Here is a 13,476-nt window from a genome sequence, read left to right on the forward strand (position 1 = left end):
CCAGAATTTCATGTAGAATTTGTGTAAAATCAACATCTCTCTCTCTTTGTCAATCTTTTCCGAAATGCATTGTTTACAGTACACAGAAGGATATGTAAGGAATGATGTACAGCGAGCCGGTCATTGTTGTGCCCTGAAGGGGTTTATTTCACAACAATGACCTGTTAGCTGTACATTATCCCGCTTATTACACGGCTACTTAAGACATCAATTATTTGACACAAAAACGGTCCGCCAGAGGTCGACATCAGAACTGGGCTCATAGCAACTGTCTGTTATACATGGCAACGGTCTGCTATAAAGAAATAACAGACCCTAGAACGCCGTGATTGACCAATCAGAATCGAGTATTCAACAAAGCCGTGTAGGAAGTCACATTAAACACTATCTCCAAACTTTAATTTTTTTTATACAACTTTATTTTATAAACTATGTTTTGTACAACTAAATTTGAGTTTAAAATCTGGGGATTGATATTCAGTGGAAGCTGGGTGGTCAGAAAATGAAATTGTAGAAATGTGGAGAGTGGACTTTAACTCCGTATTTGCCCAGAGAGGGCCTTCCTTATCTGCAAATGTAGTAATCCAATAGGTACATTTGGCAATGTTAGCTGCCCAATAATAAAATAAAGAAGACATTATTTGAACAATAACTTTATCACAAGCTTGTTCTAATAAGATAGTAAGATTAAAATTCAAAACAAATAAATTCACCCTGAAATGAAATCTGCATTTAAAATAAAGTCTGAACGAAGGGAACATGAAACAAACTCCTGAGATGACTAATTTTCAGGACCGGCAAGAGTGGGTGTTGTCCAAATATTTGCAGGTTAAAGTTCTAAATTTAGAAACGGAGAGCTGTGTGGTTGATTCAGTCCTCATTCACATAACTTTGTGGCCAGTTTATGACCTCTGTAATATTGGTGATCTGCATGTCATCATTATTTAGTATTATTTTATGATTTGACTGATGTACTACTGCATACAAGGTGAAGTTGTTCACCACCTTATGCATTGTAACGGTGGTGTGATGCGTTCCTCGCAGGGAGAGAACCAAGCTGGTGTACTCCATGTACAGCCGCATGTCTGGAGAAACAGTGAAGGGGAACCTGATGACGCTGGGAGTGGATTTCTTTGTCTTGGAGGATTCCTGGTGCACCAGGCGAACCAGGTACCTCAACACCATCTCACCGAATGGGTAACATTTTTACCCAGGGCCACATTTAGATTTTGGGCATTTGCTTTTATCCAGAGAGAATTACAAAGAGAAAATTTGCCGATTTTAATTTAGTCAAAATGCTGGACGGATAGTTTAATGTTGTTTTTCTTTCTCTATCTTCTCCTCTTTTTCCTTCCCTCTCTCTTTGTCCAGGCCCGGGTGCAGCATGCCAGAGATCTGGGACATTGAGGATCCCGAAAACGTTGGTAAAATTCCCCTGTGCACCCACATGTCCAGGAGCTCACGACCCTACTTCACCACAGTCTTTTCCAATGACATTTACAAGGTTCTCAAAGTCCCCAAAGCTACCAAAGATCTCAGATAACACCGTGAGATGGACTGGTTCCGCACTAGTTGTGCTTTCCACCACTTCTTTTTTTTTTTTTTTTTTTAACATTTTTACAGGTTTTGATCAGTCACTGCCATTGCTGCTTTTTACTGAAACCCCCACAGTTCCCCTTTTTTGCGGTGCTCTGATTCACTTGAGCGGTTGGACAGGCCAAAATAACTTGCCATGAGTCTCTTCACTCTTGGTGCGCTCATAGTTCTCAGTATTTGTGACTTAAAGGAACTCCCTGTTCCCCACATTTTGCCAATCATTCTTATTGCTGCATCTTTGTCATCCAGCGACGTTCCCATTACGTCCATTGGTGCCCAAGTGAAAGCCGAAAGTTGCCCTAGCGCTTCATTTAGTTTGATGCTTTGGTTCTGTTATATAGAATCCTTAGTTTAAGGAACATTGTCCTAAAAGAGATGCTGTTCATACATCAGTATTGTTTCTTACTGTATAGAATTCATTTTCTTTCACTTTCACACAAGTAGTACATTTTGTCTGGCCGGACCAATCAATGATGTCCACATACTGTGAAGCAATACCTTGACAAAAGCTAACTTTTTCTGTTGTTATGCACAGTGTTAATCTCTGAAAAGATTTTTCAGTAGTACACAATTTTTTTTAATTTATTTGTGTGAGTATTTTTAATGCAAATTTCAAGGTGTTAAAGGAATAGTTCACCCAAATACAATACAAATCGTATATAGTACTCACTCACTCCTAGGCTCTCTATGGTCCCAGAAAAAAATAGTCTTATCGACTGGCGTTAAGGAGAGCTGAGTGCCCGAAAAATGAAAGCATATCAGTGCAAACAGAATTTGACTGAGGGCGAACAAAAGACAGAAAAAAAGGTTATAAAACGTCTGAAAAATGTTGTAAAAATCCCTGTACAGCATTATCCAATTGTCTTGTATCCATTCATGGGCTCATGGAAATCCAAACACAACTATTTTTACGAAACTATTGCTAGACAAAGCATTTCCGGATTATCCTCCCGTGAAGGAATTTATTGTGCACTTGTGTGCGTTTACTCACTCGTGCTTTGAATTGATGACCCGCCTACGAGTAAATGCGCACACGCCGATGTTATAACCTCTTTTGCTGTCTTTCGTTCGGCCTCCAATGTTCTTTCATTTTTTGGGGCGTTTCACTCTTTTTCTGGGACCATAGAGAGCCTAGGGAGGTGAGTACTATATACAATTTATAATGTTTTTGGGTGAACAATTCCTTTAAGACATTTTTTTTAGAAGCCAACAGTGTTTTAAGAGTCTTGGAACCACAGGGGGAAATTCTGTTCTTGTGATTTGAAGCTTTTACAAATATTTTTACTACATATCATTCAGCCTTAGCGTCCAGATGGAATTGGTGCCATGCCATTGTTCCGATGGCCCATTATTCCAAAAACCCCAATAGTCAAAAAAATTTCCCATTCGACCAAAGCCTATTTGTCTGAAAGCCTGTTACCCCAATAAAAAAAACGCCCATTGTTCCGAAGGCCCATCGCTCCGAAAATACAAACTCTCCGTGCAATGAACAGAAGCACATGGCTAATTATTATACAAAATGATGTCATTGGACCTTTTCGGTCCCGTTTTTTTTTTTTTTTTTTTTCGACCAAGGCTAAACCTAACTAATCTCACTCCCCATGCCAAAAGGTAACCAATCCAACCAGCGAAGGCAATGAGTAATAAGAAGGCGGAGTGGTGGGTCATGCCTTCGTCAGTAGGAAAAAAAATCGGGACGGTCCGACAACGTCATTCTGCATAAGTGAGTGTGTATTTTCAGAGTAATGGCCGTTTGTTTCTGGAATAACAGCCTGTCAGACAAATGGGCTTTCGGTCCAATAGGACATTTTTCAGACTATTGGGGTTTCGGAATAATGAGCCGTCGGAACAATGGTCATTCTCCATTAGGGATGGAACGGTTCAGGTAAAAAATCCGAACCATTCGGTTCACTAGTCACGGTTCAGGACGTGTATGAATTGTTCGGTTCATTTGAAATAAGTTATGAGGCCGATTGTGTATTTTTTTCATGTAGAGTTAGGCTTCCGTTTATTGTCATACGAGAAATCAAGGCCTATTGAAAGAGGCTGCGACACGGGTGGACATGGGTCTCTAGGTATGGGGTTTAACACATGCGCAGTGTAACTGAATCTGCGGTCGTGCGTTGCTATTGGCTCGATTTCGGCGAGACTAGATTTTACTGCGTATGTGTTTATGAAACGTGACCCAGCACCCTTCACGGATGAAGTGGTGAAGTGCGGAAGTGCGGCTGTCACTCAGATTAGGAAATGGCAAGTAGACACGATAAAGTACAGTTAGAGGATCCACCAGCATCGTTTCACTCTGCTGTATGGGAGCATTACGGATTTAATGTTACTTATGAAAATGACGGAAAAAAGTGGTGTATAAAACGGCGACTGTGTAAGCACTGTGCAACGTGTGGTTTATGCTAGCGGCAACACTTCCAATATGATGAACAATTTATGAAGACATCACCTCGGTGTGTCCGTCAATAGAGCAAGGAGGAGAAAGTCGGGTAGGAAAGAGCAACTCCTCCCCGCAGCATTTAAACAGCCTCTCAATCAGGGAATTGAGACATATTAAACTGTTCTTTTTTTTTTAGTATAGTTCTGGTTGAGCTTATGCTTCAATTTATGTTGATGGCCTTAGTCTATAATTACATCATATTTATATGAAAATAACAAAGCAGCATTTTTTGTTTACACTAATTACTGTAGAAGACTTATTCTTTCAATTAAGATTTGACAATGAAGAAGTGTTTATGTTCCTTATGTAAGTCATACTTTTGTTAAGGCAAACATTTGTTAACTTACTTTGCCAAATAAATGAAAAGCATGTTGACATCAGAACATGACCTCCTCGCTGTAACATAAATGAACCGAACCGAACCCAAAACCGCGACCCCAAAACCGTGATATGAATCGAACCGGTCCCAGAAAAAGAGTGAACCATTCCACCCCTAGTCCCCATGGAATTAACTCAAGAAGATTTTTAACAAAAGTTCACATGGTAGAAGAGCTTTCATTCTTAATTCAGTTTTAAACTGGTGGAAAGAGTTTTTTTATGGCAAAACAAGAAGACTTCCTCTAATTGTGCCCTGTAACAGCTTTTTTGTAAATACCCAAAGTCTGTAAAATACCAACGTACGACCTTCAAAAGGTTCTTTTTGTTTCTTGAATTACTGTTTATTGCCAAAGGAAGTCTTATTATTAAAGCTGCGTATTCGGGGTACTGTAGCACATAAAAGATGTGTTTTAGTGATTGAGAAGCATCAGTTTGTGAGTTCTGTAACAGCCAATCAAAACTATTTGTAGCAGTGGATTTTAGGTCAATGGTAGCAGTCGTTGGTTCTTTCTTCAGGGCGCATTAATTCAATATTTCATAAATATGCTTATTTGTTTTCTTGCAGAGAGTTAGGTGAGAAGATTCATATCAGGTCTAGATATGAGAGTGGTATCGATCTTCTCATCTAACTTTTGGCAAGAAACCAATTAAGTGTCTTTCCCAAAATGTTGAATATTCCTATAAGAGGGAGGAGTTATCATGTTGAAGGAGGGGCAACAGGAGAAACTAACATTATTACTTCCTGATCCCTCTTCCTGCTGCAAGAGTGTAAATTTAAGCCACTGCCACGCAGACATTTGGCAGTTTCTGTTTCATGTCTACTCCTCCAGCATGGTGGCAAATCCTTCACAATTATGGGTAACTACTTATCAAATATTATGTGATGGGTTTTTTGTTTGTTTTCTTGAAAGGCTCTCTCAGCTTTAATGTATTTTTTGTATATGAACTTGTAACAGGTTGAAATCATTTGGGTACAACACACCTTGTTGCAGGTGATTTCATTGATTGGGCAACCGAATGAGATGAAAGAACAAATTAAATTAGTGAGATGACACCAAACGATCATACATTTACAATTCAGAAAGTCCTGGTGAGATTAAATGTGCCAGAGCGAGCGGTTGAACAAATCATACAGTACACATTTAATCTGTGACATTTTGTCCATCTGATATCAGAGCAGTTTGTTTATGTACTACTCGTCCGAAGACTGAGGTTTCACGGTGTAGAAGTGATCTTGTAAGTCAAGTGCCCGTTTTTAAGGAGTGGGGCCGTCGTCACACTTCCCGAAATACTTTGACATAAATAGTTTATTCCTGTCGCAGGCGTAAGTGTGTTTCAGATGTCTTTTATAATATTTGTCTATTTTGTCTGTATTTTCCAAAATAAAATATTTGCCATGATCACCATTGCTTTTTTGCCTTAAATATGTTTAAAAAAATATAAATCAGACTATTTTAGTCTGAGTTATTTTCCTTCTTAACTTTAGTCTATTCAGGATCTGCCTTTTTCACAGCAGACATGTCGACATGTTATTGTAGGAAATGCACAGTTGTTTCTAATAACACCAACGATGGCTTTGTTCTATTAAAGTGAGAGTGACAGTAGCTGTTTTTCCATAAATGTATTTTCATGCGCATTTTGCAGTATCGCATTAGAAAAGCTGTATGGAAGGCACCCTGGCGGCTCACCTGGTGAAGTGTGCTCACCATTTATCAAGGCTGAGTCCTTACCGCAGCGCCCCGGTTTTGATTCCAGCCCGGGTCCTTTGTTGCATGTTATCCCCTCTCTCTCTCCCCTGCCTTCCCTGTCTCTCTCCAAGCTATCACTATCCAATAAAGCAGAAATGCCGAAAACAAAATCGTCAAAACTTCCCCACTTGCGCAAAAGAGTTTGCACTCGCTTTAGGTAGCTAAAGCGAGGTGGTTTTTGCCTTTGTCGAAAAATAGTTGATGAGCTAAATGGGCAACTCGGTCTCACAGGAAGGCGTGTACATATTTTATATAGAGCCATTTTTATGTTATCAGAACACATTTTAGCCTTTTCACGTCATTTGTACGCAATTTTTTTCGTGTCATTTGTACGCCACACAAACGTCGGCAGTCAGGTTCAGGCAAGGCTGAAGGCTGATAATAACACAGACATAATCAAGGACCCAGTTTATCTGACTAAGCTCCATGTTGCACATTTATTGGTTCTTTGTCATGTGAACAGTCAAACTTAAGATGAGTACATAATGCAGCATTAGTTAAATTCTTGCAAATGAAGATAACTTTATAGCTAATCCAGGGTAGAGCCATACACCTCCACCTCGCACAGGGTCAGGAACTCCGCTCTTCCAGGGATAACTATGGTAACATATCGGCCATCCATCCCGCCGGAACACTGGAATTCAACAGTAGCACCTGCCGGGATGCTTGTGATCAAAGCGCACCTGGTAGAAGAAGAAGCAGAAATCACCAAATTAACTACGCAAAGGTTGGCTGAGGAAATAGACAATTAATTTTCACCGCAACCATGTGTTTAACTTGACATACAACATACACAGAGAGCTTACTTATTAGGGCTTGTTACTGTTACCACATTTACTTTCAATTCCATACAAAAGAGCTAGACTGATACATCAGCCAGGCTGATATATTGGCCGATATCAGCTTATTCAAATACATCTTTATCAGTGTATATGTCGGCCAATAAGTGACAAGTGTCATGTCCCGCCCTCCTCTAAGGTTATGTTTGTTATGTTTATGTTATTATTTCCTCTTTTATTTTGGTATACTCGCCTTTGGTTACAGATAATTCACTTCCTGTGTGTTTCCCGCCTGGGTGATTGTTTTCACCTGTCCCTCATTAGCCCTGCTGTCACCTGTCCCTCGTTATCACCTTCCTCTCATTGTGTATTTAGTCTGCGTGCTCCCTTTGTCTGTGCCAGTTTGTCTTATCGGTTTCAGTGAGCGTTGCAGCTTTCCTGGTGTTTTTTTGGACATATCTTCAGTGACCTTGACTCTGATCTACTCAGTGTGTTTGAGTCTTGCTATTGAGACCTTTTTCTGTAACACTGTGATAACAAGAAATTACAGTATGGAAATGTCAAACATAAACTGTAAAAAAAACTCCCAAATATTAATTTGGTAACACTTAAAAATAACCATAATTTATAAATGGTAAATTGATAGTTAATTAAACTGTAGTTAACAGATATTTTACTGTTGAATGATAATTAATGTTTGATAATTATTAGTAATGCTATAATTTCTGTTATTTTATCAGTAATTTGTATAATGTGCAATAATTAGTTTATAAATGATATATTGTATCATAGCTGATAGGAGACGATAGCAATTACATTCTGATTAGTAAACTATTAGTTTATTGCTGTGCACATTATAACATCTTATTTACTATATTAAGTATTCGTTAATGGTTACCAAATGATTTGTAAACCTTTAACAAATCATTTGTAAAACATCTAAAACATTAGGTAGATAGATGGACCAGAAATCAACTATTAACCATTAAAACCATAGCATACTATCTAAATAATGTTTATAGATGTTTTACAAAGTAATCATTTAACAAGGTATAATAATCACCAGTTGCAACTTTATAATAGCCATCCAAATAATGTTTATAGACAGTTTACAAACCAATTATTAACCATTAACAAAGTGTAACAATTATCTAGCTATGTAAAGTTTATAGATGTTTTACAAATAATTTCTAAAAGGTTTACAAATATTTTTTCGTAATCAATAACAAATACTTACATAGTATTTAAAATGTTGTACAATAATAAACTGCTAAAATAACCAAGTTAGTATTTTAATTATATATAAATTATAGCATTACTAATAATTGGTAAACTTTATTAATTATAATTTAATGGTTTGTCAACAGTAAAATAACTTTTAACAACATTTTATTCAACTATCAATTTACCATTTACGTTTATTATATTATTTTTTATAATATATTATTATTATTATTATTATTATTATTATAAGTGTCACCATTCATTTCTGTATGGGTCGGGCTGTAACATACGATCTGCTGTTACGTAAAGATTGGAGGTGCAGTGTTATGACCAGGACGTCAATTTTTGATGCAAAAATGACTGAGATTTTACACACCAGAGAGAGAAACTGAAATGTTCTTCCTCCTGTAGCATAAATGTATTCCATCTAAATAACAATTTATTGACTTTTTAATATTAGTATTGTAATTAACAGGCGGTAAACTACCTGGGATTGCTGACATGGTTTACCAGATCATCTCCAATGCGGATCTCAGCTCCATTGATTCGTTCTGGGACATCCTCAGCTCGGTTGGTTATGTTTACAGAAAACACTTTGTGGGTTTTGCGCAGATCCAGTCGCCACCAGGGGTTGAGCTCTTGGTTTGTGACACTGAGGGACCCATCACCCCAGATGCAGGTGTTTTTTTTCCCATTAATGGCATTAGATGCAACGGCACCCTGATACACTGATGACTGTGAGGCTTCTCCTTGGAGTGCCAGGTTCACTCCTGTAAAAACAATGTAGTATCAACACCGATAGGTGATTTATTTAAATGTAAATCAGCTTTTATTGACACACACAGGAAATTTACTCTCTGCATTAAACCCATCCTATTAGGATGCCCTCGCAGTATGCACGTACATTAGCAAGTTGGCAGTATTTTTTCCATCGTATTATATAGCCTCCAGAATAATATCAATGTTTTAAAAATGGCCGTTGTTCCCCTTTAAGGAGAAATTGATACTGTGTTCAAAGATGGCGTCCCATTCATTCCTATGAAAGTTGCTCAGTGCCTGCATAAGCCGAAAAAGCCTCTGTGGCCCATCGTCAGTACTATCGGTAAGGAGCTAAGCGCCAGAGACTTATATTTCTTCTATATGTTTTTGATCTATATCTTCTAGACTTTTTATATGTTAGTGGACTGGATGGATCAAATTCTGATAATAATAAGAGTTATTTTGGGGGTTTTGTGCAAACTTGCATCACTAAAATCTGCTGCAGGTTTTGTGGGACCTGCAGGCTGGACACCCTCTGCTCTGTTATACTCTATCTACTGATAAGAAGCTGTAGAACACTGAGATACAACATGGTACGGCTCAAATTCTCACCAGTTGGTAGTCGGTACCCATACACCTCCACCTCGCACAGGGTCAGTAACTCCGCTCTTCCAGGGATAACTATGGTAACATATCGGCCATCCATCCCGCCGGAACACTGGAATTCAAAAGTAGCACCTGCCGGGATGCTTGTGATCAAAGCACACCTGGTAGAAGAAGAAGAAGAAATCACCAAATTAACTACGCAAAGGCTGGCTGAGGAAATAGACAATTCATTTTCACCGCAACCATGTGTTTAACTTGACAAACAACATACACAGAGAGCTTACTTATTAGGGCTTGTTACTGTTACCACATTTACTTTCAATTCCATACAAAAGAGCTAGACTGATAAATCAGCCAGGCTGATGTATTGGCCGATATCAGCTTATTCAAATACATCTTTATCAGTGTATATGTCGTCCAATAAGTGACAAGTGTCATGTCCCGCCCTCCTCTAAGGTTATGTTTGTTATGTTTATGTTATTATTTCCTCTTTTATTTTGGTATACTCACCTTTGGTTACAGATAATTCACTTCCTGTGTGTTTCCCGCCTAGGTGATTGTCTACCCTGCCCTGATTGCTTTCACCTGTCCCTCATTAGCCCTGCTGTCACCTGTCCCTCGTTATCACCCTCCTCTCATTGTGTATTTAGTCTGCGTGCTCCCTTTGTCTGTGCCAGTTTGTCTTATCGGTTTCAGTGAGCGTTGCAGCTTTCCTGGTGTTTTTTTGGACATATCTTCAGTGACCTTGACTCTGATCTACTCAGTGTGTTTGAGTCTTGCTATTGAGACCTTTTTCTGTAACACTGTGATAACAAGAAATTACAGTATGGAAATGTCAAACATAAACTGTAAAAAAAACTCCCAAATATTAATTTGGTAACACTTAAAAATAACCATAATTTATAAATGGTAAATTGATAGTTAATTAAACTGTAGTTAACAGATATTTTACTGTTGAATGATAATTAATGTTTGGTAATTATTAGTAATGCTATAATTTCTGTTATTTTATCAGTAGTTTGTATAATGTGCAATAATTAGTTTATAAATGATATATTGTATCATAGCTGATAGGAGACGATAGCAATTACATTCTGATTATTAAACTATTAGTTTATTGCTGTGCACATTATAACATCTTATTTACTATATTAAGTATTCGTTAATGGTTACCAAATGATTTGTAAACCTTTAAGAAATCATTTGTAAAACATCTAAAACATTAGGTAGATAGATGGACCAGAAACCAACTATTAACCATTAAAACCATAGTATACTATCTAAATAATGTTTATAGATGTTTTACAAAGTAATCATTTAACAAGGTATTATAATCACCAGTTGCAACTTTATAATAGCCATCCAAATAATGTTTATAGACGGTTTACAAAGCAATTATTAACCATTAACAAAGTGTAACAATTATCTAGCTATGTTAAGTTTATAGATCTTTTACAAATAATTTTTAAAAGGTTTACAAATATTTTTTCGTAATCAATAACAAATACTTACATAGTATATAAAATGTTGTACAACAATAAACTGCTAAAATAACCAAATTAGTATTTTAATTATATATAAATTATAGCATTACTAATAATTGGTAAACTTTATTAATTATAATTTAATGGTTTGTCAACAGTAAAATAACTTTTAACAAAATTTTATTCAACTATCAATTTACCATTTACGTTTATTATATTATTTTTTTATAATATATTATTATTATTATTATTATTTTAAGTGTCACCATTCATTTCTGTATGGGTCGGGCTGTAACATACGATCTGCTGTTACGTAAAGATTGGAGGTGCAGTGTTATGACCAGGACGTCAATTTTGAATGCAAAAATGACTGAGATTTTACACACCAGAGAGAGAAACTGAAATGTTCTTCCTCCTGTAGCATAAATGTATTCCATCTAAATAACAATTTATTGACTTTTTAATATTAGTATTGTAATTAACAGGCGGTAAACTACCTGGGATTGCTGACATGGTTTACCAGATCATCTCCAATGCGGATCTCAGCTCCATTGATTCGTTCTGGGACATCATCAAATCGGTTGGTTATTTTAACAGAAAACACTTTGTGGGTTTTGCGCAGATCCAGTCGCCACCAGGGGTTGAGCTCTTGGTTTGTGACACTGAGGGACCCATCACCCCAGATGCAGGTGTTTTTTTTCCCATTAATGGCATTAGATGCAACGGCACCAAAATACACTGATGACTGTGAGGCTTCTCCGTGGAGTGCCAGGTTCACTCCTGTAAAAACAATGTAGTATCAACACCGATAGGTGATTTATTTAAATGTAAATCAGCTTTTATTGACACACACAGGAAATTTACTCTCTGCATCAAACCTATGCTATTAGGATGCCCTCGCAGTATGCACGTACATTAACAAGTTGGCAGTATTTTTTCCATCGTATTATATAGCCCCCAGAATAATATCAATGTTTTAAAAATGGCCGTTGTTCCCCTTTAAGGAGAAATTGATACTGTGTTCAAAGATGGCGTCCCATTCATTCCTATGAAAGTTGCTCAGTGCCTGCATAAGCCGAAAAAGCCTCTGTGGCCCATCGTCAGTACTATCGGTAAGGAGCTAAGCGCCAGAGACTTATATTTCTTCTATATGTTTTTGATCTATATCTTCTAGACTTTTTATATGTTAGTGGACTGGATGGATCAAATTCTGATAATAATAAGAGTTATTTTGGGGGTTTTGTGCAAACTTGCATCACTAAAATCTGCTGCAGCTTTTGTGGGACCTGCAGGCTGGACACCCTCTGCTCTGTTATACTCTATCTACTGATAAGAAGCTGTAGAACACTGAGATACAACATGGTACGGCTCAAATTCTCACCAGTTGGTAGTCGGTACCCATACACCTCCACCTCGCACAGGGTCAGGTACTCCTCTCTTCCAGGGATAACTATGGTAACATATCGGCCATCCATCCCGCCGGAACACTGGAATTCAACAGTAGCACCTGCCGGGATGCTTGTGATCAAAGCGCACCTGGTAGAAGAAGAAGCAGAAATCACCAAATTAACTACGCAAAGGCTGGCTGAGGAAATAGACAATTCATTTTCACCGCAACCATGTGTTTAACTTGACATACAACATACACAGAGAGCTTACTTATTAGGGCTTGTTACTGTTACCACATTTACTTTCAATTCCATACAAAAGAGCTAGACTGATAAATCAGCCAGGCTGATATATTGGCCGATATCAGCTTATTCAAATACATCTTTATCAGTGTATATGTCGTCCAATAAGTGACAAGTGTCATGTCCCGCCCTCCTCTAAGGTTATGTTTGTTATGTTTATGTTATTATTTCCTCTTTTATTTTGGTATACTCACCTTTGGTTACAGATAATTCACTTCCTGTGTGTTTCCCGCCTGGGTGATTGTCTACCCTGCCCTGATTGCTTTCACCTGTCCCTCATTAGCCCTGCTGTCACCTGTCCCTCGTTATCACCCTCCTCTCATTGTGTATTTAGTCTGCGTGCTCCCTTTGTCTGTGCCAGTTCGTCTTATCGGTTTCAGTGAGCGTTGCAGCTTTCCTGGTGTTTTTTTGGACCTGTCTTCAGTGACCTTGACTCTGATCTACTCAGTGTGTTTGAGTCTTGCTATTGAGTCCCTTTTCTGTAACAATGTGATTACAAGAAATTACAGTATGGAAATGTCAAACATAAACTGTAAAAAAAACTCCCAAATATTAATTTGGTAACACTTAAAAATAACCATAATTTATAAATGGTAAATTGATAGTTAATTAAACTGTAGTTAACAGATATTATACTGTTGAATGATAATTAATGTTTGGTAATTATTAGTAATGCTATAATTTCTGTTATTTTATCAGTAGTTTGTATAATGTGCAATAATTAGTTTATAAATGATATATTGTATCATAGCTGATAGGAGACGA

At 37.5% G+C, this 13,476-nt stretch overlaps 2 protein-coding genes across 3 annotated transcripts in view; one reads left to right on the forward strand and one right to left on the reverse strand.

Moving 5' to 3' along the window:
• Positions 1-3,240, forward strand: part of dpy19l1l (dpy-19-like 1, like (H. sapiens)) — a 33,005-nt gene extending 29,765 nt beyond the window's left edge. For both annotated transcript variants that reach the window (XM_037783889.1, XM_037783888.1), the window contains 2 exons: positions 1,045-1,170; positions 1,372-3,240. In XM_037783889.1, the coding sequence (XP_037639817.1) occupies positions 1,045-1,170; positions 1,372-1,543 (298 nt within the window). In that variant the 3' untranslated portion in view covers positions 1,544-3,240. The remainder of the gene's footprint in view (positions 1-1,044; positions 1,171-1,371) is intronic.
• Positions 3,241-6,576: 3,336 nt separating this feature from the next.
• LOC119496950 overlaps positions 6,577-13,476 on the reverse strand; it is a 53,336-nt gene continuing 46,436 nt past the window's right edge. Inside the window, exons 20-24 of the mRNA XM_037784641.1 lie at positions 12,402-12,556; positions 11,518-11,800; positions 9,543-9,697; positions 8,659-8,941; positions 6,577-6,851 (exon numbers count right to left, since the gene is read on the reverse strand). Of these exons, the coding sequence (XP_037640569.1) occupies positions 6,698-6,851; positions 8,659-8,941; positions 9,543-9,697; positions 11,518-11,800; positions 12,402-12,556 (1,030 nt within the window). The 3' untranslated portion in view covers positions 6,577-6,697. The remainder of the gene's footprint in view (positions 6,852-8,658; positions 8,942-9,542; positions 9,698-11,517; positions 11,801-12,401; positions 12,557-13,476) is intronic.

The sequence above is a fragment of the Sebastes umbrosus genome, chromosome 11 (genome assembly GCF_015220745.1).
Source record: "Sebastes umbrosus isolate fSebUmb1 chromosome 11, fSebUmb1.pri, whole genome shotgun sequence".
Lineage (NCBI taxonomy): Eukaryota > Metazoa > Chordata > Actinopteri > Perciformes > Sebastidae > Sebastes > Sebastes umbrosus.